The sequence below is a fragment of the Mobula birostris genome, chromosome 5, assembly GCF_030028105.1.
Source record: "Mobula birostris isolate sMobBir1 chromosome 5, sMobBir1.hap1, whole genome shotgun sequence".
Lineage (NCBI taxonomy): Eukaryota > Metazoa > Chordata > Chondrichthyes > Myliobatiformes > Myliobatidae > Mobula > Mobula birostris.
The window spans coordinates 209405118-209431869 of record NC_092374.1 but is presented as its reverse complement, the minus strand read 5'-3'; the positions used below and the strand labels follow the sequence as shown (position 1 = coordinate 209431869).

General features: G+C 44.8%; 1 protein-coding gene across 1 annotated transcript in view; it reads left to right on the top strand.

Moving 5' to 3' along the window:
* LOC140198347 (uncharacterized) overlaps window positions 1-26303 on the top strand; it is a 108433-nt gene extending 82130 nt beyond the window's left edge. The window contains 1 exon segment of the mRNA XM_072259448.1: window positions 16772-26303. Coding sequence (XP_072115549.1) covers window positions 16772-18911 — 2140 coding nt within the window. The 3' untranslated portion in view covers window positions 18912-26303.
* The last annotated feature ends 449 nt before the right edge of the window (window positions 26304-26752 follow it).

Below are 26752 nucleotides of genomic sequence, written 5' to 3'. Positions count from 1 at the left end.
GCCAATTCCCTTTCGTCCACACTTTATCTGGAGTCAGAGAGCACTATAACAAACAAACAAACAAACCCCTTTGCCCATTGAGTCCGTACCGAATTGTGATTCTGCCGAGTCCCATAACCGCAGCTGGACCATGGCCCTCTGGTACCCCTCCGTCCATGTACTGATCCAAACGGATACATAGTGATCAGGGACGGGATTTCCAGAGTAGGCTCAGACATGAACACATGATTTACTGAGCCGGCTTGGGGTCGAGAAGTCGTGGACTACGCCCTTTCAGCCGCTGGGTGATCCCCAGCCGGAGATGTTTCATCGGACCTTATTAGACACGCTCGGAAACTTGGAAATCAACAAGAAGAACAATTGGAGTCAACATATTCGACACCTGTTCCACTGCTAGTCAAGTCAAGTCAAGTTAAGTCACTTTTTATTGCTGGCACAGTACACGGTAAAAACAACGTTTTTCAGGACCATGGTGCTACAAAAACTACAGTGAACTACGTAAAACAACACAAAACTATACTAGATTACAGACCTACCCAGCACTACATAAAGTGCACAAAACATTGCAGGCATTACAATAAATAATAAACAAGACAATAGGCACAGTAGAGGGCAGTAGGTTGGTGTCAGTCCAGTCTCTGGGTATTGAGGAGTCTGATGACTTGGGAGAAGAAACTGTTACATAGTCTGGTCATGGGAGCCTGAATGCTTCGGTGCCTTTTGCCAGATGGCAGGAGGGAGAAGGGTTTGTATGAGGGGTGTGTGGGGTCCTTCATAATGCTGTTTGCTTTGTGGATGCAGTGTGTGGTGTAAATGTCAGTAATGGTGGGAAGAGAGACCCCGATGATCTTCTCAGCTGACCTCACTATCCGCTGCAGGGTCCTGCAATCCGAGATAGTGCAATTTCCGAACCAGGCCGTGATGCAGCTGCTCAGGATGCTCTCAATACAACCTCTGTAGGATGTTGTGAGGATGGGGGGTGGGAGATGGACTTTACTCAGCCTTCACAGAAAGTACAGACGCTGCTGGGCTTTCTTTGCTATGGAACTGGTGCTGAGGGACCAGGTGAGATTCTCCGCCAGGTGAACACTAAGAAATTTGGTGCTCTTAACGATCTTTACGGAGGAGTCGACGATGTTCAGCGGAGAGTGGTCATTCCGTGTCCTCCTGAAGTCAACAACCATCTCTTTTGTTTTGTTCACATTCAGAGACAGGTTGTTGGCTCTGCACCAGTCCATTAGCCGCTGCATCTCCTCTCTGTATGCTGACTCATCATTCTTGCTGATGAGACCCACCACGGTCATGTCATCGGCGAACTTGACGATGTGGTTCGAGCTGTGTGTAGGTCGTGGTTCGAGTCGTGGGTCAGCAGAGTGAACAGCAGGGGACTGAGCACACAGCCCTGGGGGGCGGGGGGTGGGGGGGCCTACAACTGTACATGAGAAGAAGCCACCGGGTAGTCGCCATATTATCTCATGTTTGGGCGCCAGGTAATGTTGCCCATCGACCTTTATTTTGGGACTGGAGACAAAGACCTACCATCGAAGACTTATCTGAAGTATGTGTCTGATATGAGAAGGGAGCTGATAAAACTCTTATGAACTAGCAGAATTAAGGAAATAAGAGGAGCTATGATAAAAACTTTAGGTTCTCCCAACTCATGCCGGGAGACAGAGACCTGATAAGGAATTTGGGGCTACCTGGGAACATAAGTTGGCTGAACGCTGGGTGGCTGCGCCCTGTGTGGTGGAGAGTCAGATGCCAAACGTACCAGTTTTCAGGGTGAAACCAGAGGATGGGGACGGGTCTGTCAAGATTTTCTATCGGAACTACCTTCTGCCTCTGGGACAAGAGGCGCGGGTTGACCCAGAGCCCAACCGGGAGCCTACAGAGGATTCTGTGGTGACATTGAGAGATTGAAGGAGAGATTATACCGGCCCCATCCCTGGATGCGATACTGATCCGACAAAGGCCAGGGTGATAGAAGGAGGAGCAGCGAAGGGAAAACCGTGATCTCCAACTTGAGCACATTGGACTGTTTCATTAAAATGGGGCCTTCTTTTTTTTTTTTGCTTTTCTTTACTAGCCCTTTAGTCAAATTTAGAATAAAAAGCTCAGTCGTTTAATTGTGTGTGGTGTCCAGTCTGTTACTTCATGGCATTGATTTGTATCAGGGAAACAAATCACGCAGCATCCACCCGAACAGGGGGTCTCGGGTGAGCTCACACCTCAATCTCACACGTTTAGCGGGGCCAGAGATGGTCTTCCCTAGAGTTAGGTAGCTGAACAGAACCTGGGTGCTTCACCGTCATATACCTGGAGCAGCGAGCTCACGCCCACCTGGTTGACGGCGGTGGTATTCTGAGAATCACATTTTTTTACAATTTCTCCAGTGCCTTCAGTTCAATCCAGGCACATCATCTGTGGAAGAAGCTGTAAAGGATGGGCGTAGACAAATTCACTCTCTCCTGCGTTTCTGCCTTCCTGACAGATAGACCCCACTTTGTACCGTTGGGTAGTTCTCTGCCTGAGGTGGAGGTGAGTGACACTGGAGACCCACAAGTGACTGTTCTGCCTTCGCTTCTGTTCACACTGTACACCTCAGGCTTTCAGTGCAACTCTTGGTCTGGCCACTCGCAGAAGTTCTCTGATTACTCTGCGGTAGTTGGTGCATCAGAGATGGGCAGGAGTCGGAGTACAGAGGACTGGTGGACAGGTTTGTGGAAAAGTGAGGGAGGAATCACCTGCTCCTGAATGTGGACAAAACCAGGGAAAGGGTGATTGATTTTATGAGGAAGAGGACAGTGACGGGTCCTGTATACATTCTGGGAGAAGACGTTGCGGTGGTGGAGGAGTACGAATACTTGGGGGTACACCTCGGCAATGGCCCTGAACTGGAAAACGAAAAGTAAGGCTGTTCACACGAAGGGGATGAGTGGACTCTTTTCCAAGGAAGCCTAGATCCTTGAATGTGTGAGGCAGGATGTTGGAGATCTTTTACCAGTTTGTTGTAGCGAGTGCTGTCTTCTTTGCGGCTTTATGTTGGGGGAGCAGCATCGGTGCTGGTGAGGCAAAAAGACAAAATAAACTCATCAAAAATGTTGGATCCATCCTTAGCCACAACCGGGGCTCTTTCGAGTTAGTGGTGGAGAGCAGGTCATAGAAACATAGAAAATAGGTGCAGGAGTAGGCCATTCGGCCCTTCGAGCCTGCACCGCCATTCAGTACGATCATAGCTGATCATCCAACTCAGAACCCTGTACCTGCCTTCTCTCCATACTCCCAGATCCAAAGAGCCACAAGGGCCATATCAAACTCCTTCCTAAATATAGCCAATGTACTGGCCTCAATTGCTTCCTGTGGCAGAGAATTCCACAGATTCACCACTCTCTGTGTGAAGAAGTTTTTACTCATCTCGGTCCTAAAAGGCTTCCCCTTTATCTTCAAACTGTGAGCCCTCGTTCTGGACTTTCCCAACATCGGGAACAATCTTCCTGCATCTAGCCTGTCCAATCCCTTTAGGATCTTATACGTTTCAATAAGATCCCCCCTCAACCTTCTAAATTCCAGAGAGTATAAGCCTAGCCAATCAGTCTTTCATCATATGAAAGTCCTGCCATCCCAGGAATCAATCTGGTGAACCTTCTTTGTGCTCCCTCTATGGCAAGGATGTCTTTCCTCAGATTAGGGGACCAAAACTGCACACAATACTCCAGGTGTGGTCTCACCAAGGCCTTGTACAACTGCAGTAGTACCTCCCTGCTCCTGTACTCGAATCCTCTTGCTATGAATGCCAGCATACCATTCGCCTTTTTCACCGCCTGCTGTACCTGCATGCCCACTTTCAATGACTGGTGTACAATGACACCCAGGCCTCGTTGCACCTCCCCTTTTCCTAATCGGCCACCATTCAGATAATAATCTGTTTTCCTGTTCTTGCCACCAAAGTGGATAACCTCACATTTATCCACATTAAATTGCAGCTGCCATGAATTTGCCTCACCTAACCTATCCAAGTCACCCTGCATCCTCTTAGCATCCTCCTCACAGTCTAACACTGCCGCCCAGCTTCGTGTCATCCACAAACTTGGAAATGCTGCATTTAATTCCTTCGTCTAAGACATTAATATATATTGTAAATAACTGGGGTCCCAGCACTGAGCCTTGTGGTACCCCACCAGTCACTGCCTGCCATTCTGAAAAGGTCCCATTTATTCCCACTCTTTGCTTCTTGTCTGCCAACAATTCTCTATCCACATCAATACTTTACCCCCAATACTGTGTGCTTTAAGTTTGCACACTAATCTCCTGTGTGGGACCTTGTCAAAAGCCTTTTGAAAATCCAAATATACCACATCCACTGGTTCTCCCCTATCCACTCTACTAGTTACATCCTCAAAAAATTCTCTGAGATTCATCAGAAATGATTTTCCTTTCACAAATCCATGCTGACTTTGTCCGATGATTTCACCGCTTTCCAAATGTGCTGTTATCACATCTTTGATAACTGACTCTAGCAGTTTCCCCACCACCGACGTTAGGCTAACTGGTCTATAATTCCCTGGTTTCTCTCTCCCTCCTTTTTTAAAAAGTGGGGTTACATTAGCCACCCTCCAATCCTCAGGAACTAATCCAGAATCTAAAGAGTTTTGAAAAATTATCACTAATGCATCTATTATTTCTTGTGCTGCTTCCTTAAGCACTCTGGGATGCAGACCATCTGGCCCGGGGGATTTATCTGCCTTCAATTCCTTCAATTTACCTAACACCACTTCCCTACTAACATGTATTTCCCTCAGTTCCTCCATCTCACTGGACCTTCGGTCCCCTACTATTTCCGGAAGATTATTTATGTCCTCCTTTGTGAAGACAGAACCAAAGTAGTTATTCAATTGGTCTGCCATGTCCTTGTTCCCCATGATCAATTCACCTGTTTCTGTCTGTAGGGGACCTACATTTATCTTAACCAATCTTTTTCTTTTCACGTATCTATAAAAGCTTTTACAGTCAGTTTTTATGCTGCCAGCTTTCTCTCATAATCAGAGATCGAGTCTCTACAATATTGTTCCTAATTAAGTCCTTTGTCCTCCTCTGCTGGACGCTGAATTTCTCCCAGTCCTCAGGTGTGCCGCTTCTTCTGACTAATTTGTATGTTTCTTCTTTGGAATTGATACTATCCCTAATTTCCCTTTGTCACGAAACAAATGGTCTTCCATTGCGGACAATCGGGCACGTCCTCTCCATGACCTACTGCATCGGCAGCGGAGCACCCTTTTGCACAGGCTCACTCAGCACCGCCGTCACAAGAATCGTTACAGAAAATTTTTCCTATCAAGTGTAATATACAACAGTTCATCTGCTAATCTGCCACCCACAGCTCCAATCTGCGAATTAAGTCTGCCAACAACACTACATTGATTGGTCTAATCTCAATCAATAATCAGGTGGCCTATAAGGAAGAAGTCATCTCTCTGACACAATGGAGTCAAGTAAACAACCTCTCCCTCAATGTCAAAAAATCAAGGGAGCTGGTTGTGGATTACAGGAGGAATGGAGATGGCTAACCCCTATTGACATCAATGGAGCTGGGGTTGAGATGGTGAACAGCTTTAAGTTTCTCAGGATCCTCATCACCGAGGACCTCACGTGGTCTGTACTCACAAGCTGTGCGGTGGAAAAGGCACAACAGCGCCTCTTTCACCTCAGACGGTTCAGGAAGTTTGGAATGGGCCCCAACAATTAAGAGCATCCTGACCATCTGCATCACTGCCTAGTATGGGAACTGTACCTCCCTTAATCGAAGGATTCTGCAGAGAGTGGTGCTGACAGCCCAGCGCATCTGTAACTGTGGACTTCCCACGATTCAGGAAATTTACAAAGACAGGTGTGTAAAAAGGGTCTGCAGGATCATTGGGCACCCGAGTCACCCCAACCACAATCTGTTCCAGCTGCTACCATCGGGACAACACTACCGCAGCATAAAAGCCAGGACCAACAGGCTCCGGGACAGCTTCTTCCACCAGGAATCAGACTTCTGAAATCAGGCTGATTTGAGTGAATTTCTATGTTACATTGACTGTTCTATTTGTTTTATAAATTATTATAAATTACTATGATTGCACATTTCACATTTAGATGGAGACGTAATGTAAACATTCTTACTCCACAAGTATGTGAAGGATGTAAGAAATAGTCAATTCAATACACTGTTCTGCAACAGATCATAGATCGAGTCTCTGCAATATTGTTCCATACATTATTATTGCACATTGGTACAGTATTATTGTGTATATTATTATTCTCTTAGATCCCACACTTAGATCCCCTCCAGTTCGCCTACCAGCCCCGACTGGGAGTTGAGGATGCCATCATCTACCTGCTGAACAGTGTCTACGCCCACCTGGACAAGCCAGCGAGCACTGTGAGGGTCATGTTTTTTGACTTCTCCAGTGCGTTCAACACCATCCGCCCTGCTCTGCTGGGGGAGAAGCTGACAGTGATGCAGGTGGATGCTTCCCTGGTGTCATGGATTCTTGATTACCTGACTGGCAGATCACAGTATGTGTGCTTGCAACACTGTGTGTCCGACAGAGTGATCAGCACCACTGGGGCTCCACAGGGGACTGTCTTGTCTCCCTTTCTCTTCACCATTTACACCTTGGACTTCAACTACTGCACAGAGTCTTGTCATCTTCAGAAGTTTTCAGATGACTCTGCCATAGTTGGATGCATTAGCAAGGGAGATGAGGCTGAGTACAGGGCTACGGTAGGAAACTTTGTCACATGGTGTGAGCAGAATTATCTGCAGCTTAATGTGAAAAAGACTAAGGAGCTGGTGGTAGAAATGAGGAGAGCTAAGGTACCGGTGACCCCTGTTTCCATCCAGGGGGTCAGTGTGGACATGGTGGAGGATTACAAATACCTGGGGATACGAATTGACAATAAACTGGACTGGTCAAAGAACACTGAGGCTGACTACAAGAAGGGTCAGAGCCGTCTCTATTTCCTGAGGAGACTGAGGTCCTTTAACATCTGCCGGATGATGCTGAGGATGTTCTACGAGTCTGTGGTGGCCAGTGCTATCATGTTTGCTGGGGCAGCAGGCTGGGGGTAGCAGACATCAACAGAATCAACAAACTCATTCGTAAGGCCAGTGATGTTGTGGGGATAGAACTGGAGTCTCTCACAGTGGTGCCTGAAAAGAGGATGCTGTCTAAGTTGCATGCCATCTTAGACAATGTCTCCCATCCACTACATAATGTACTGGGTGGGCACAGGAGTACATTCAGCCAGAGACTCATTCCTCCGAGATGCAGCACAGAGTGTCATAGGAAGTCATTCCTGCCTGTGGCCATCAAACTTTATAACTCCTCCCTTGGAGGGTCAGACACCCTGAGCCAATAGGCTGGTCCTGGACTTATTTCATAATTTCCTGGCATAATTTACATATTACTATTTAACTATTTATGGTTTTATTACTATTTATTATTTATGGTGCAACTGTAACGAAAATCAATTTCCCCCGGGATCAATTAAGTATGACTATGACTATGACTCTGCTTTATTTTTAGTAAAGTCTGCACCCTGCTAAATGTCATTTTAAATATTGCTGCTGTTTCGAAAGAATTCCCCACTAGGGATAAATAAAGTATTTATTATTATTATTATTATTATTATTATTCTCCAGCCCTATATCTCTTTCACCAATCAACTTCACAGCTCTTGACTTGACTCCTCCCCTGTCCCGGTTTAACACATCACCTCATCTCCCCCAACGTTCTGACTCCCTCCCTTCCTTTCCAGTCCTTACGAAGGGTCTCGGTCTGAAACGCCGACTGTTCACTCCTCTCTATAGCTGCTGCCTTCCCCCCAGATTTCCTCCAGCATTTTGTGTGAGTTGCTTTGGATTTCCGCATCTGCCGATATTCTCCTGTTTAAACCAACGCGCATGCGTGGTCGTCGTGCTCAATCCCGGATAATGCGCATGCGCGGAGTAGACGCGAGGGGTCTCAACGATCGAACGCAGGTAAGAACGGGCTCGGGGCGGGTGTTTAATCACCGGCGTCTGAAACACGACCGAAAGACAATTACTGTGATTTCCAGCCACATTGGTATTGCACCCCACGACGATCCTGGTCCTTTCTCGCTCTCTCAGCCCCACGATCAGGACCCGAGCCCCAGCAAGCTTTTAACTTATGGCCGCCATCGCCGCCGCCAGTTTTGCGGCGCATGCGCATTCTTGCATCTTTCGATGGCGGATAGGGTCGTTTCTCTTCGTGAGGGTTTCTGGGTAAAGAGGCAGCCATGGCCGATAGTACTGGCATTGTCCCGTACGGTCGAAGGAAATGGAAGTGGATGTATCTCCCAAACACTGCCGAGCTCCAGCTATGTAAATCCAAGGATTAGGAACTCAGAACAAAAATATAGTTCCCAGTTAATCTTGGTTGAAGAGTCTACCTTCTAGTCAGTAAAAATGTCAATTAGTGCAGTATGGAAATAAAACCTTACGTCAGATTTAGTTCTCTCTGGGTAAATAAAGATACGAAACACCTTTGCCTCGATGACCAATGACTTGTGGCTTTCACATCACAAAAGTGCCGCACTCCCATGAGAATAACCAATGCCCTCCACTTTATATTCATTGGCATTGCCATCGATGGGTTCCTCACTGTCAATCAGCTGGTGGGAGGGTATCCGAGTGATTAGTAAATCTCCAGATCATACGTGTAGTAACAAGTGCTTTTTGCAGTGTTGTGGAACATGACCAGAACTTGAAATAATACCAAAGGACAGAGACAAATTGAGCCAAGTCACAGGTTGATGGAAGTCAGAAATAGCCCATTTTCATACAGACAGGAATACAGTCAGAGAATTTGATGGTCAGTCAGAATGTCTGATCCGTGGCTTGTTAGAAGATGAGTGCATATATAAACAGAAATCTACAATATAGTACAGGCTTTTCGGCCCACAGTGTTGTGCCGTCCAGGTAACCTATTCTGGAAACTGCCTCGGATTTCCTAACCACATTGCTGTCTGTTTTTCTAAGCTCCATGTACATATCTAAGAGACTCTATGGTATCTGCCTGTACCATCATCACTGGCAGTGCATTCCATGCACCTACTACTGTCTGTGTGAAAAACCTACCTCTGACATCCCCTTTGACCCTTCCAAGCACCTTAAAACTATGCCCCTTGTGTTTGCCAATTCAGCCCTAGGAAAAAGCCTCTGGCTATCCACACGATCAATGCCTTTCATCATCTTATACGCACCTATCAGGTCACCTCTCATCTTTTATCGCTCCCAAGTTCGCTCAATCTATTCTCGTACGGTATGTTCTCCAATCCATGAAACATCCTTGTAAATCTCCTCTGCACTCTTTCTATAATATCCACATCCTTCCTGTAATGAGGTAACTGAACACAAGACTCTAAGTGGGGTATAAATAAGGTTTTATATAACTGTAACATTACCTCACCACTCTTGAACTCAGTTCCAAAGTTGATGAAGGCCTTTTTAACAACAATGTCAATCAGTGCTGCAGCTTTGAGTGTCAAATTGACATGGACCCCAAGATCTCGCTGATCCTCCACACCGCCAAGAGTCCTAACATAATATTGTATTCTGTCTTCAAGTTTGATGTACGGAAATAAACCACAGCACACTTACCTGGGCTGAACTTCAACTGCCAGTTCTCCATCCTATCGATGTCCTGCTGTAACCTCTGGACAACTGTCCAGACTGTTCACAACACCCTCAACTTTTGTGTCATCAGCAAACTTACTGACCTCCCCCCCCCCCCCCCACTTCTTCATCAAGAGCATTTATAAAAATCACAAAGAGGAGTCTCAGAACACACCCCTGCAGAACACCACTGGTCACCGTCCTCCAGGCAGTTTACAAACCATCTCCAACCACCTTTTGGCTTCTGTGGGCAAGCCAATTTTGGATCCACGAAGCAAGGTCAACTTGGATCCTGGCCTCTTTACTTTCTGAATGAGCCTCGCATGAGGAATCTTATCAAAAGTCTTACTGAAAGCCATGTACGCTACATCCATACTGAGAAACAGGAAAGGTATGGCCACATTAGTGGGATTGTATTACAGACCACCCAATAGTCAACGAGACTTGGAAGAGCAAATCTGCAGAGAGATAGCAGGCAACTGCAGGAAACAAAAAGTTGTGGTGGTAGGGGATTTTAATTTTCCATACATTGATTGGGACACCCATACTGTTAGGGGTCTAGATGGTTTAGAGTTTGTAAAATGTGTTCAAGAAAGTTTTCTAAATCAATATATAGAGGGACCAACTAGAGGGGATGCAATATTGGATCTCCTGTTAGGAAACGAATTAGGGCAAGTGACAGAAGTCTGTGCAGGGGAACACTTTGGTTCCAGTGATCATAACACCATTAGTTTCAATTTCATCATGGACAAGGATAGATCTGGTCCTAGGGTTGAGGTTCTGAACTGGAAGAAGGCCAAATTTGAAGAAATGAGAAAGGATCTAAAAAGCATGGATTGGGACAGGTTGTTCTCTGGCAAAGATGTGATTAGTAGGTGGGAAGCCTTCAAAGGGGAAATTGAGAGTGCAGAGTTTGTATGTTCCTGTCAGGATTAAAGGCAAATTGAATAGGAATAAGGAACCTTGGTTCTCAAGGGATATTGCAACTCTGATAAAGAAGAAGAGGGAGTTGTATGAAATGTATAGGAAACAGGGGTAAATCAGGTGCTTGAGGAGTATAAGAAGTGAAGAAAATACTTAAGAAAGAAATCAGGAGGGCAAAAAGAAGACATGAGGTTGCCTTGGCAGTCAAAGTGAAGGATAATCCAAAGAGCTTTTACAAGTATATTAAGAGCAAAAGGATTGTAAGGGATAAAATTGGTCCTTTTGAAGATCAGAGTGGTCGGCTTTGTGCGGAACCAAAGGAAATGGGGGAGATCTTAAATAGGTTTTTTGCGTCTGTATTTACTAAGGAAGCTGGCATGAAATCTATGGAATTGAGGGAATCAAGTAGTGAGACCATGGAAACTGTACAGATTGAAAAGGAGGAGGTGCTTGCTGTCTTGAGGAAAATTAAAGTGGATAAATCCCCGGGACCTGACAGGCTGTTCCCTCGGACCTTGAAGGAGACTAGTGTTGAAATTGCAGGGGCCCTGGCAGAAATATTTAAAATGTCGCTGTCTACGGGTGAAGTGCTGGAGGATTGGAGAGTGGCTCATGTTGTTCCGTTGTTTAAAAAAGGATCAAAAAGTAATACGGGAAATTATAGGCCGGTGAGTTTAACATCAGTAGTAGGTAAGTTATTGGAGAGAGTACTAAGAGACAGAATCTACAAGCATTTGGATAGACAGGGGCTTATTAGGGAGAGTCAACATGGCTTTGTGCGTGGTAGGTCATGTTTGACCAATCTATTGGAGTTTTTCGAGGAGGCTACCAGGAAAGTGGATGAAGGGAAGGCAGTGGATATTGTCCACATGGACTTCAGTAAGGCCTTTGACAAGGTCCCGCATGGGAGGTTAGTTAGGAAAATTCAGTCGCTAGGTATACATGGAGAGGTGGTAAATTGGATTAGACATTGGCTCGATGGAAGAAGCCAGAGAATGGTGGTAGAGAATTGCTTCTCTGAGTGGAGGCCTGTGACTGGTGGTGTGCCACAGGGATCAGTGCTGGATCCATTGTTATTTGTCATCTATATCAATGATCTGGATGATAATGTGGTAAATTGGATCAGAAAGTTTGCTGATGATACAAAGATTGGAGGTGTAGTAGACAGTGAGGAAGGTTTTTAGAGCCTGCAGAGGGACTTGGACCAGCTGGAAAAATGGGTTGAAAAATGGCAGATGGAGTTTAATACTGACAAGTGTGAGGTATTGCACGTTGGAAGGACAAACCAAGGTAGAACATACAGGGTTAATGGTAAGGCACTGAGGAGTGCAGTGGAACAGAGGGATCTGGGAATACCGATACAAAATTCCCTAAAAGTGTCGTCACAAGTAGATAGGGTCGTAAAGAGAGCTTTTGGTACATTGGCCTTTCTAGACTGGGTTTTGAGCAATGAGGAAGGGTTAATTAGCAATCTTGTCGTGAGAGGCCCCTTGGGTAAGAGTGACCATAATATGGTGGAATTCTTCACTAAGATGGAGAGTGACATATGACACGAAGCTGGGCAGCAGTGTCAGCTGTGAGGCTGATGCTAAGAGGATGCAGGGTGACTTGGATAGGTTGGGTGAGTGGGCAAATTCATGGCAGATGCAATTTAATGTGGATAAATGTGAAGTTATCCACTTTGGTGGCAAAAATAGGAAAACAGATTGTTATCTGAATGGTGGCCGATTAGGAAAAGGGGAGGTGCAACGAGACCTGGGTGTCATTGAAAGTGGGCATGCAGGTACAGCAGGCGGTGAAAAAGGCGAATGGTATGCTGGCATTCATAGCAAGAGGATTCGAGTACAGGAGCAGGGAGGTACTACTGCAGTTGTACAAGGCTTTGGTGAGACCACACCTGGAGTATTGTGTGCAGTTTTGGTCCCCTAATCTGAGGAAAGACATCCTTGCCATAGAGGGAGTACAAAGAAGGTTCTCCAGATTGATTCCTGGGATGGCAGGACTTTCATATGAAGAAAGACTGGATGAACTAGGCTTGTACTCGTTGGAATTTAGAAGATTGAGGGGGGATCTGATTGAAACGTATAAAATCCTAAAGGGATTGGACAGGCTAGATGCAGGAAGATTGTTCCCGATGTTGGGGAAGTCCAGAACGAGGGCTCACAGTTTGAGGATAAAGGGGAAGCCTTTTAGGACTGAGATTAGGAAAAACTTCTTCACACAGAGAGTGGTGAATCTGTGGAATTCTCTGCCACAGGAAACAGTTGAGGCTGGTTCATTGGCTATATTTAAGAAGGAGTTAGATATGGCCCTTGTGGCTAAGGGGATCAGAGGGTATGGAGGGAAGGCTGGTGCAGGGTTCTGAGTTGGATGATCAGCCATGATCATAATAAATGGTGGTGCAGGCTTGAGGGGCCGAATGACCTACTCCTGCATCTATTTTCTATGTTTCTATGATGTATTGAGTATAAGAGCTGGAATGTTATGATGAGGTTGTATAAGGCATTGGTGAGGCCGAATCTGGAGTATTGTGTTCAGTTTTGGTCACCAAATTACAGGAAGGATATAAATAAAGTTGAAAGAGTGCAGAGAAGGTTTACAAGGATGTTGCCGGGACTTGAGAAACTCAGTTACAGAGAAAGGTTGAATAGGTTGGGACTTTATTCCCTGGAGTGTAGAAGAATGAGGGGAGATTTGATAGAGGTATATAAAATTATGATGGGTATAGATTGAGTGGATGCAAGCAGGCTTTTTCCACTGAGGCAAGGAGAGAAAAAAACCAGAGGACATGGGTTAAGGGTGAGGGGGGAAAAGTTTAAAGGGAACATTAGAGGGGGCTTCTTCACACAGAGAGTGGTGGGAGTATGGAATGAGCTGCCAGACGAGGTGGTAAATGCGGGTTCTTTTTTAACATTTAAGAATAAATTGGACAGATACATGGATGGGAGGTGTATGGTGGGATATGGTCCGTGTGCGGGTCAGTGGGACTAGGCAGAAAATGGTTCGGCACAGCCAAGAAGGGCCAAAGGGCCTGTTTCTGTGTTGTAGTTTCTATGGTTTCTAATGCTCTACCTTCATCAGTGTGTTTTGTTACATCCTCAAAGAATTCAATCAGGTTTATAAGGTACGATCTGCTCACAGAGCCATGCTGACTATCCCACATCTGATTATGCTTCTCCAAATGCTCATAAATCCTGCCTCTCAGGAGCTTCTCCAACAACTTGACCTCCACTGAAGTAAGAACCACTGATCTGTAATTTCCTGTCTTATCTCGACTCCCTTTCTTGAAAAGGGAACAATATCGTCTAAGCCAGGGGTCCCCAACCTATTTTGCACTGCGGACCAGTTTAATATTGACAATGTTCTTGTGAACCAGCCAACCTGGGGGGTGGGGGGGCGGGTAGGGTTGCCAACGGACAGGGGTAGCAGTCAAATACGTTGTGTTTACCCCGAAAAAGACTACAATGACCATGAACTCTTGAGCAGGCACCAGTATGCATGTGTGTACGTGCCGATTTTACTCCCTGCAAATCCTTTTTGGCAATTCTGTTTGGGGGGGGGTGTTAATCACGAATGAAATATAGGTGATCAGTGGCTAATACACTCAATTTCGTTTCTAAAAGGGCATATCTAACGAATTTAATATTAAACACACAGTTCATATTTTCCTCGCATGAATATAGTGATAAGTCAATTATCGGGGAGGACAGGGGAGCTTGAAGTAAGTGTTGAACGAACTTCCAGTAGAAGTGGTAGAGGCAGGTTCGATATTTAAAGAAAAATTTGATAGGTATGCGGACAGGAAAGGAATGGAGGGTTATGGGCTGAGTGCAGGTCGGTGGGACTAGGTGAGAGCAGCGTTGGGCACGGATTCGAAGGGCCGAGATGGCCTTTTCCGTGCTGTGATTGTTATATGGTTATATAAGTCACTTATAAGTCAATAGCATTAAAACATTTTAAGTAACGTTTGGATAGTAAACCCACAGCACATATTTTCCCTATATGAACATATAAAATCATTGCAACACACCAATATCGCTGAATCAGCGGGAGCCCTGGGCTGAATACTTGTTCCCTGCAACAAGACGGTCCTATCGAGGGGTGATGGGAGACAGCGATACTCAAAGGGAGTTCCTTATGTCCAGTCTATTCCGCAATTTGGTTTTCGTTGCATTCATTGCAGAGATATGTTGGAAATGAAAGCAACGTTTTCAGTGCTTTCGTGGCTATCTCAGGATATTTAGCCTTGAGTTTGATCCAGAATGCCAGCAGAGATGTTATGTCAAACATACTTTTCAGCCCACCGTCATTTGCAAGCTCGAGGAGTTGATCTCCTTCCCGCGCTGACATGGATGACGCGCGGGTAATGACCTCGTGTGCGTAATGGCTCAACAGTAGGCGTGACAGGGAATGAGGAAAGGTTTCCTCGCGGCCCGGTAGCTCATGCTTTGCGGCCCAGTGGTTGGGGACCGCTGATCTAAGCCTCTAGTACTTTTCCTGTCCTTACTAATGTGCAAAGATTTGATGTACCGAAATAAAGCACAGCACGCTTAGCCTGGGGTATATCTCAAGTTGAGTACCCCCAACTTGAGCTGAAATTGGTAAAATTGTGATGCCAGGGCTCACATTCAGAGGAGATCATATAGAAACATGTAAAATTATGAAAGGAATAGATAAGATAGAGGCAGGAAAGTTGTTTCCACTGGTAGGTGAGACTAGAACTAGAGGACATTGCCTCAAGATTCGGGGGAAATTGGGATGGAGATGAGGAGGAACTGCTTTTCCCAGAGGGTGATGAATCTGTGGATTTCTCTGCCCAATGAAGGAGGGGAGGCTACCTCAGTAAATATATTTGAGAAAGGGTTGGATAGATTTTGGCATAGTAGGGGAATTAAGTGTTATGGGGAAAAGGCAGGTAGGTGGAGATGAGTCCATGGCCAAATCAGCCATGATCTTATTCAATGGTGGAGCAGGCTCGATGGGCCAGATGGCCGACTCCTGCTCCTATTTCTTATGATCTTATGTTCTCACCACAGACTAAAATCTCTCCTGAAATATTGTCCTTCACCCATTGATGCCTTTTGCAAATATTTTTACAGGTTTGAAATGGCAGAACACTTGTTTACGGGAATCTCAAACACAACAACACACCAGTTTTGCTGACTTTGTCTGGATATTTAAGGAGTGACCAAATATTTTCTTTGCAACACCAACACATCTGTTGTCGATCCTTGGAGATGAAGAAGTATCATATCTCCAGCTGGTAATGTATTCTGTCTCTGAAATGAAGTTTTCTGTTTTAACTCTGTGAAATCCACTGGAACCGGAAGCTGAGAAAACACCAGCATTTGTTCAGTGGAGATCAGTTCTTCAACTGCATTGATTGTACAAGGGATTCAAACGTCTGACGTCCTGAATTGCCAGAGAATTGATCGTAGTGAGATATCATTCTCCTTCTCTCAGTGTGGGAAGAGATTCACTCACAGGCTACCCACAGGCACACCAGTGAGTTCACAGTGGGGAGAGGCCATTCACCCGCTCTGTGTGAGGGAGGGGAACCACTCAGTCATCCCGTCTGAAGATACATCAGCAAGTTCACACCAAAGTGAGATGCTCCACCTGTTCTGCAAGCGGGAAGCCATTCTGTTATTGATGCTAAGGGTATATCATAAAATTCACCAGTGAGGGGACATTGACCTGCTCGGACGGTGGGAAGGCACTTACACACTCAACCACACCACAGTGACACCAGCGATTTCACACCGGGGAGATGCCATTCACCTGCTCTGAATGTGGGAAAGGGTTCACTCAATCATCTCAACTGAATGAACACCAGCGAGTTCACACTGAAAAGATGCTGTTCACCTGCTCAGACTGTGGGAAGGGATTCACTCACTCGTCCAAACTACTGACACACCAGCGGGTTCACACTGGGGAGAGGCCATTCACCTGCTCAGACTGTGGGAAAGGATTCACTCAGTCAAATCACCTGCTACAACATCAGGTAATTCACACTGGGGAGTGGCCGTTCACCTGCTCAGACTGTGGGAAGGGATTCACTCAGCGTTCTCAGCTCCTGACACACCAGCGACTTCACACTGGGGAGAGACCATTCAACTGCTCAGACTGTGGGAAGGGATTCACTCGCTCGTCCGACCTACAGAGACACCTGCGAGTTCACACTGGGGAGAAGCCATTCACCTGCTCTGAATGTGGGAAGGTATTTGCTCGGTTATCTGAACTGAAGTTACATCAGCGAGTCCACACTGGGGAGAAGCCGTTCACTTGCTCTGAATGTGGGAAGGTATTTGCTCGGTCGTTTGAACTGAAGTTACATCAGCGAGTTCACACTGGGGAGAAGCCGTTCACTTGCTCTGAATGTGGGAAGCTATTTGCTCGGACATCTGAACTGAAGTTACATCAGCGAGTTCACACTGGGGAGAAGCCATTCACCTGCTCAGACTGTGGGAAGCGATTCACTCAATCGTCCAACCTACAGAGACACCAGCGAGTTCACACTGGTGAGAAGCCGTTCACTTGCTCTGAATGTGGGAAAGGATTCACCCAGCCATCTGAACTGAAGCTACATCAGCGAGTTCACACTGGGGAGATGCCGTTCACTTGCTCTGACTGTGGGAAGGGATTCACTGTGTCATCTCGACTGAAGTTACATCAGCGAGTTCACACTGGGGAGAAGCCGTTCACCTGCTCAGACTGTGGGAAGGGATTCACTCAGTTGTCCAACCTACAGAGTCACCAGCGAGTTCACACTGGGGAGAAGCCGTTCACTTGTTCTGAATGTGGGAAAGGATTCACCCATTCATCTCAACTGAAGGAGCATCAGCGAGTCCACACTGGGGAGAAGCCGTTCACTTGCTCTGAATGTGGGAAGGTATTTTCTCGGTCATCTGAACTGAAGCTACATCAGCGAGTCCACACTGGGGAGAAGCCGTTCACTTGCTCTGAATGTGGGAAGGTATTTTCTCGGTCATCTGAACTGAAGGTACATCAGCGAGTCCACACTGGGGAGAAGCCGTTCACTTGCTCTGAATGTGGGAAAGGATTCACTCACTCTTCCAACCTACACAGACACCAGCGAGTCCACACTGGGGAGAAGCCAATCACTTGCTCTGAATGTGGGAAGGTATTTTCTCGGTCATCTGAACTGAAGTTACATCAGCGAGTCCACACTGGGGATAAGCCATTCACATGCTCAGAATGTGGGAAAGGATTCACTCAGTCAACTAAGCTGAAGGAGCATCAGCGAGTTCACACTGGGGAGAAGCCGTTCACCTGCTCTGAATGTGGGAAGGGATTCACTCGGTCATCTGAACTGAAGTTACATCAGCGAGTTCACACTGGGGAGAAGCCATTCACCTGTTCAGACTGTGGGAAGGGTTTCACTCACTCGTCCAACCTACAGAGACACCAGCGAGTTCACACTGGGGAGAAGCCATTCACCTGCTCAGACTGTGGGAGAGGATTCACCCATTCATCTCAACTGAAATTGCATCACCGAGTCCACACTGGGGAGAAGCCGTTCAGTTGCTCTGAATGTGGGAAGTTATTTGCTCGGTCATCTGAACTGAAGATACATCAGCGAGTTCACACTGGTGAGAAGCCGTTCACTTGCGCTGAATGTGGGAAAGGATTCATTTCTTCATCTCAGCTCTTGAGACACCAGCAAATTCACACTGGGGAGAAACCATTCAGTTGCTCTGAATGTGGGAAAGGATTCATTTTTTCATCTCAGCTCTTGAGACACCAGCGAGTTCACACAGGGGAGAGGCCATTCCGCTGCTCTGAATGCAGGAAAGGATTCATTAGTTCATCTCAGCTCTTGAGACACCAACAAACTCACACTGGGGAGAAACCATTCAGCTGCTCAGAATGTGGGAAAGGATTCACCTATTCAACTCATCTGAAAGAACATCAGTTTGTTCACACGGTGGAGAGGCCGTTCACCTGCTCAGGCTGTGGGAAACGATTCACTCGGCGTTTTTGACTACTGACACAGCAGCGAGTTCACACTGGGGAGAAGCCATTCATCTGCTCAGAATGTGGGAAGGGATTCACCCAGTCAGCTCAACTGAAGGAACATCAGCGACTTCACACTGGGGAGTGGCTGTTTACCTCCTCTGAATGTGGAAGGGATTCATTGTCAGCTCAACTGAAGGTACATCAGCGAGTTCACACCGGGAAGAAACTTTCAGCTGTCCTGAATGTGGGAAGGGATTCACTCAGTCATCGGACTTTAAAATACATCAGCGAATTCACACTGGGGGATGCCACTCGCCTGTTCTGAATGTGTGAAAGGATTCACTCAGCCATGTCAGTTAAGACTATAAGATATCAGAGCAGAGGTAGGCCATTCGGACTTTCGAGTCTGCTCCGCCATTCAATCATGGGCTGATCCAATTCTTCCAGTCATCCCCACTCCCCTGCCTTCTCCCCATACCCTTTGATGCTCTGGCTAATCAGGAACCTATCGCTCTCTGCCTTAAATGCACCGAATGACTTGGCCTCCACAGTTGCTTGTGGCAACAAATTTCACAAATTTACCACCCTCTGAGTAAAGTAATTTCTCCTCACCTCTGTTCTAAATGGATGTCCTTCAATCCTGAAGTCGTGCCCTCTTGTCATAGACTCCCCTCCCATGGGAAATAAATTTCCCATATATAATCTGTTCAGAGCTTTTAACATTCAGAATGTTTCAATGAGATCACCATCTTCCCCCCACCCCACCACCACATTCTCCTGAAATCCAGGGAATACAGCCCAAAAGCTGCCAGATGCTTCTTGTACGGTAACCCTTCCATTCCTGGAATCATTCTTGTGAATGTTCTCTGAATGCTCTTCAAAAATAAGGAGAGTATCCTTTCTAAAATAAGGAGCCCAGAACTGCACACAATACTACAAGTATGTTCTCGCGAGTGCCTTTTAGAGCCTCAACATCACATACCTGCTCTTATATTCTATACCTCTCAAAATGAATGACACCATTGCATTCATCTTCTCCACCACTGACTCAATCTAGAGGTTAGCCTTTAGGGTATCCTGCACAAGGACTCCCAAGTCCCTTTGCATCTCTGCATTTTGAATTCTCTCCCCATCTAAGTAATAGTCTGCCCGTTTATTTCTTCCACCAAAGTGCATGACCATACACTTTCCAACACTGTATTTCATTGGCTACTTCTTTACCCATTCCCCTAAACTATCTCAGTCTCTCTGCAGGCTCTGTTTCCTCAACACTACCCACTCCTCCACCTATCTTTGTATCATCGGTAGATTTAGCCACAAATCTATTAATCACATAGTCAAAATCATTGACGTACATCGCAAAAAGCAGTGGTCCAAGCACCGACCACTGTGGAACTCCAGTGGTAACCAGCAGCCAGCCAGAATAAGATCCCATTATTCCCACTCTCTGTTTTCTGTTGATCAGCCAATGCTCCACCCATACTAGTAACTTCTCTAATTCCATGGGCTCTTATCTTGCTAACCAGCCTCATGTGCAGCACGTTGTCAAAGGCCAACTGAAAATTCAAATACACCATGTCTACAGCATTTCCTTTGTCTATCCTGCTTGTAGTTTCCTCAAAGAATTGCAGTAGGTTAGTCAGTCAGGATTTTTCTGTTAGGAAACCATGCTGGTTTGGCCTACCTTGTCATGTGCCTTCTGGTACTCCGTAATCTCCTCCCTAACAATCTAGTTCAACAACTTCCCAACCACTGAAGTCAGGCTAACAGGTCTATAGTTTCCTTTCTTCTGCCTCCCACCCTTCTTAATAGCGAGTAACATTTGTAATTTTCCAGTCATCCGGTACAATGACAGAATCTATCCATTCTTGAAAGGTCATTGTTAATGCCTCCACAATCTCACCAGCTACTTCCTTCAGAACCGGAGGGTGCATTCCATCAGGTCCAGGAGATTTATCCACCCTCAGATCAATAAGCTTCCTAAGCACCTTCTCAGTCATCATTTTCACTGCACATACTCCACTTCCCTGACACTCTTGAATGTCCAGTATACTGCAGACATCTTGCACTGTGAAGACTGATACAAAATACGCATTCCTTTCCTCTGCCATCTCTGCATCTCTTAATACAATATCTCCAGCATCGTTTTCTATTGATACTATATCTAACCTCAACTCTCTTTTACCCTTTATATACTTAAAAATGCTTTTAGTATCTTCCTTGATATTAGTCACCAGCTTCCTTTCATAATTCATCTTTATCTTCCCAATGACCTTCTTAGTTTTCTTCTGCAAGTTTTTAAAAGCTTCCCAATCCCCTATCTTCCCCTTGTATGCCCTCTCTTTTGCTTTTACTTTGGCTCTGACTTCACTTGTCAGCCACGGTAGTGTCCGTCTCCATTCGAAAATTACTTCTTGTTTAGAATATATCTGTCTTGCACTTCCCAAGTTTTTCTCAGAAACTCCAGCCATTGCTGCTCTGCTGTCCTTCCTGCTAGTGTCCCTTTCCAGTCAACTTCAGCCAGTTCCCGTCTCATGTCATTGTAATTTCCTTTATTCCACTGAAATACCAAATGTTGGAATTTAGTTTCTCCTTCAGAAATTTCAAAGTGAACTTAATCATATTGTGATCACTGTACCCCAAGGGTACCTTAGCCTTAAACTCTCTTATCACCTCTGGATCATTGCACAACACCCAATCCAGTACAATTGATCTGCTAGTGTGCTCAACAACAAGCTGTTCTAAAAAGCTGTCCCTTAGACATTTTACAAACGCACTCTCTTGACGTCCAGTACTGACCTGGTATTCCCAATACACTTTCATGTTAAAATCCCCAACGATTATCATGACTTTGCCCTTCCAACATGCCTTTTCTATTTGCTGCTGTAATTTGTAATCCACATCCCGACTGCTGTTTGGAGACCTGTTTACAACTGGCATTAGGGTCCTTTTACCCTTGCCATTTCTTACCACCAATCATAGAGACTACACCTTCTGATCCTATGTCATTGCTTTCTAATGATGTAATATTATTTCTTATACACAGGGTCACACCACCCCCTCTGCCTACTGACCTATCTTTCTGATACACCGTATATCCTTGGACATTCAGCTCCCAATGGCAGCCATCCTTTAGCCAAGTTTCAGAAATATCCACAACATCATACTTGCCAATCTGTAGCTGAATTTCAAGATAATCCATTTTATTTCTTATGCTGTGTGCATTCAAATATAACATTTTCAGTCCAGTATTGAATGAACTTCAGCGTGTAAACACTGGGGACAAATTGTACAACTGCTCAGACTGCGGGAAGGAATTCACTCAGTCATCTCAACTGAATAAACATCACTGAGTTCGCACTGAGTAGAAACCGTTCCTCTGTTCCAACTGGGAATGAATTCACACTTTCATCTCGCCTGCCGACACACCAGACTGTTTTCAGCAGTGAGAGGACGTTGACCTGCTCAGACTGTGGGAAGGCATTCACACACTTATCCACGCTGCAGAGATAGTGGTGGGTTCACACTGTGGTGAGGGTGGTGATGTGCTCTGAATGTGGGTTGGGTTTCAATCATTCATTCATCCTTGTGTGGCACTACCGAGCTTTGACCCATCGCTAATCAGAGAGATCAGAAGCTTGAGAAAGACGTAATTCACTCAGGTTCGCCAATTGAGTACTAAAGGCAATGGTTCAGGGCAGGTTATTTTTGGGCTTTCAGCAGTGGCCAATCAGCATTCAGGATGGATTATCAAGAAGATATTAATGTTGGCCAGGAGCAAGAGGAGTGGTCATTGTTGAAGTGGACAGAGTCAGAGCGGAGACGCTGAGACTTTACCTCTTTGAGGTTTCAGTGAGGAGAGCATTCAGTCAGAGAAGGCAAAATTATGCCAGAGGTAGAATTTTTTTTTGCCCCTTCTTTACATTCGTTCAGTTAGAACAGTAGAGATACCAGGCAGGTTAGTGGAAAGCTCCTCTTGCGGGATGTGGGAAGGCAGAGGACCCTCCTGTGTCTCTGATAACTACACTTGTGAGAAGGGCATCCAGCTTCAGCTCCGAACAATCCACATTAAGGTGTTCGAGTTGGAAATGCATGAACTCCAGATCATTCGGGAGGCTGGAGGAGTGATAGGTAGGACATATGGATAGGTAGTTGAAACCAAGGTGTAAGGCACAGGAAACTGGGTGACAGTCAGGAAGGTGAAAGGGGGAAACAGTGAGTGCAGTGTAACCCTGTGTCAACCCCCCTGGACAATTGTTACATACCTCATGGATATCTTGCAACTGTCTTATGACCATGATGTAATGGTCTTTTGGAGGTCACCTGATGTAATTTTCCCGCCGATGTGAGGTCACATGATGACATGTTCACCACAGGTATAAAAGAAGACCCCTGTGGTGACGCAGTGGGTTTTCCAGTTAGAACGTCAGCTAGATAGTTAGCTCCACTGCTTATTTTCCTTATGATGCAGTTTCCATTTAAAACGGAGTTTTGCGTTCTATTTTAAGATACAAAAGTGTTGGGCCGGCATTTTAACCAATCACTGCCAGGTTTGTTGATGTATCTTTTCAGTAATATTGGAGAGTGAAGACAGGAACCTGAAGGAGTCGTTTGGTGGTTTTGGATAGGATTGACCATTATTGAATTCGTTCAAGAAAGAGTGATCTGCATGAGATAGCCTCTGCTAAAAGCAGCAGAAAAGGCTGTGCAGTATCTAGTATCCAGAGAGAAAGGGCAGTGCCTTTAAACTGTTTTATTTCCGTCATTGTGAATCCTGCGAACAAGGCAGGATCCAGCTGGGATCGACAGTGACGTCGTGTCTTCGAAGGATTCTTTACTTCAGGAAAGTCTCTCCTAATTGACTATAAATCTCTTGGACTTTTGAATTTACCATTCTAAGAACTGTGTTTGAATTTACCACTTTAAGAACTGTTTTCGGATTTATCGCTTTAAGAACTAGTACTGAGTGGTAGTTTGTTAAATGGCCGCATAGCAGTTTTCTTCCGGTTAAGATTTTCGTTTGTTTTTTTTTAATATTGAACAGAGTTTAATAAATGTTTGATGGTTTTTTTAAAACCTGACTCACTTCTATATTCATTGTTGCCGATCATGTGACATAAATTTGGGGGCTCGTCTGGGATATGTTCCAATTTTGAATTTAAGTGCTTGGTTAAGTACCAACCCAATTTGGAAAAGGGGATATACACGATTCTTTTGTTTGATTAGTGTATGAGTGGTATTTGGCAGCAATGAATGTTGACGGCTTTATGGAAACGCCAGACCCGGAGTGTTTAGCGACAGCGAGAAAGAGTGTTGTATCTGAGATTGCTAGAAGGTTGGATATTAACGGAATTACGAAGGTTACAACAAAGCCCGTAATTCAGAGAAAAATTGCTGAGCATTATATAAGGTTGGGAATATTTGATGAATAAGTGTTAGATAGGTTTCCAATGAGTAATCTGGAAATGCAGTTACATGTTGAACAAATAAAGTTAAAGCAATTAGAATCTGATTTGGAAAGATGTCGCTTAGAAGCTGAAATTAAACAGAAGAAACTCGAGGCTAGAGAATCCCATAGGAAAAGGGAATTTGAAGAAAGAGAAGCAGATAAAAGGAGAGAGTTTGTGCTGGAGATGGAGAAATTAAAGTCCGAGAATTAGTCCTCTGGTTCTAAGAAACGGTATAAAATGAGTCGTGAGGTTATTTTGACTCCTCCATTTAGTGAGACAGAAGTGGACAAATATTTCCAGCATTTCGAAATTGTTGCTCTGAGTTTAAAAGTGGCCGAAAGAGCAATGGCCAGTGATGTTACAAAGTGCAATAAAAGGGAAAGCACAACAGGTTTATACAGCTTTACATGCTGATCAAGCACTGGATTATGATATTGTTAAACACCATATATTGAAGGCGTATGAGTTAGTTCCGGAAGTGTATAGAAAAAGATTCAGAAAGTTGAAGAAATCTGCGGAAAAAACTTGTGTGGAATTGCCTACGAGAAATCTGTGTGTTTTGAGAGATGGGTTTCCTCTAAAAATGTGAATGGGGAGTATAATAAATTAAAAGAGTTGATTTACTGAAGGAATTTAAAAGGAGCATTCCTGTTGAAGTAGGGACATACTTAAATGAAAGGGACACTGCTACATTGCAGGAGTTGCAAAGTTAGCTGATGAGTATGCTTTAATTCATAAGAGTAAATTTTCTCCAAGTAGAACTTTTAAAAGGAAAAATAGCAGAGAGTCAAGGTAAATCAGAAATTAAATCTGAAGTTAGTGAGAAAGGCAAGGATGAAGGGAGACATGTGAAGGAAAGACATTTTGGTATTATTTGTAATTATTGTAAGAATCCTGGACATGTAATAGCTAACTGTTTTTGATTGAAGGAGAAAGAGAAGGAAGCCGTGCCAGATGCCTGTGTGCAGCCTATTGAAACACCTGTAAATCCACAGAGTTCGATAAATACCAATGAAGTTTTATCAGAGTCTGACCAAATTAAGAGGGGATATGAACATTTTATAACTGAAGGATTTGTATCCTTGAAAGAGGGATCCACTCTGGTACCGATAAAAAAAAAAAATACTTAGAGATACTGGATACTGGAGCTTCTCAATCACTAATGTTAGACAGTGTTCTAAAGTTTAGTGATGAGTCTGACATTTGTGAGGCAAACTATATAAGAGGAGTTGGGAGTGCTCTTATGCCAGTACATTTACATAGAGTAAATTTAAGGTCAGGGTTAGTTACAGGGCTTGTTAAAGTAGGACTACAACCCAGTTTACCTGTGAATGATGTTTCTCTATTGTTAGGAATGACTTAGCAAATGGACTAGTTTTCCTGAAGTGCATTTGACAATAAAGCCTAATTCTGAGGAACCGCAGAGGGATTCTAACACAAATTCTTCCTGTGTTGTAACCTGAGCTATGGATAAAAGGACTGATGTGCAGGATAAGGTTGTTACCCATGACTGTTCAACTCGAGATTCGAATTTTGAGGATGTGTCAGAAACTTTCTTACCTTCATTATTTGGTAGTAAGTCTGACCATGAAGATTTGTCTTTATCTCGGAAGGAGATGATAGCAGAGCTGGGTAGAGATCCTGAGGTACTTAAATTAAAGGAACAAGCTCTTCCAGATAGTGAAATTGAGAAGGTGCCAGTAGGATATTATTTTGAAAAGGGAGTATTAATGAGGAAGCGGAGATGTCCTACAGTTCCTGCAAGTGAGGAATGGGAATTTAACCACCAGGTAGTAGTTCCTAAAGTCTATCATAATGAGATTTTAACTATGGCTCATAGTATTCCATTGGGTGGCCATCTAGGTGTAAAGAAAACTGTGAACAAGGTTTTTAAACACTTTTACTGACCTAATTTAAGAAAAGATGTGGCGACATTTTGCAGAACATGTCATACGTGTCAAATTGTGGGTAAACCTAATCAAGTTACTCTGTCGTCGTGAATCCTGCTGACAAGGCAGGATCCGGCTGGGATCGACAGTGACGTCGTGTCTTCGAGGAATTCTTTACTTCAGGAAAGTCTTTCCTGATTAACTGTATAAATCTCTTGGACTTGAATTTGCCATTCTAAGAACTGTGTCTGAATTGACCGCTTTAAGAACTGTTTTCGCATTTATCGCTTTAAGAACTAGTACTGAGTGACGGTTTGTTAAATGGCCGCATAGCAGTTTACTTCCGGTTAAGATTTTCGTGTTTTTTTTTAATATTGAGCAGAGAATAATAAACGTTTGGCTGTTTTTATAAAACTTGACTCACTTCTATATTCATTGTTGCCAATCACGTGACACAACACATATATCACTTTGGATGCTGTTGGGAATGGTGGGATGTCCTAGCAAAGGACAGTCACAGCAGGAGGGTCTCTGGCCCTTAGGCTGGCTCTGAGAGTCTCTGAGACTGAGAAGGTAAGGGTGGAGCTGTGGTCATAGGTGACTCGTTAGTTAAGGGAACTGACTGGATGTTCTATGTGCGAGAATGAGATCCCAGGACAGTATGTTGTCTCCTGTGTGCTCGGGTTGAATGCTCAGCATTCCTCAGGACGGTGAATAGGGAAGGTCGTGGTCCATGTGGGTACCAATGATATGGACTGGTAGAGTAACGGGGTTCTGCAAAGGGAGTTCAGGGTGTGAGGTGCTAAGTTAAAGGGCAGCTCGTCCAG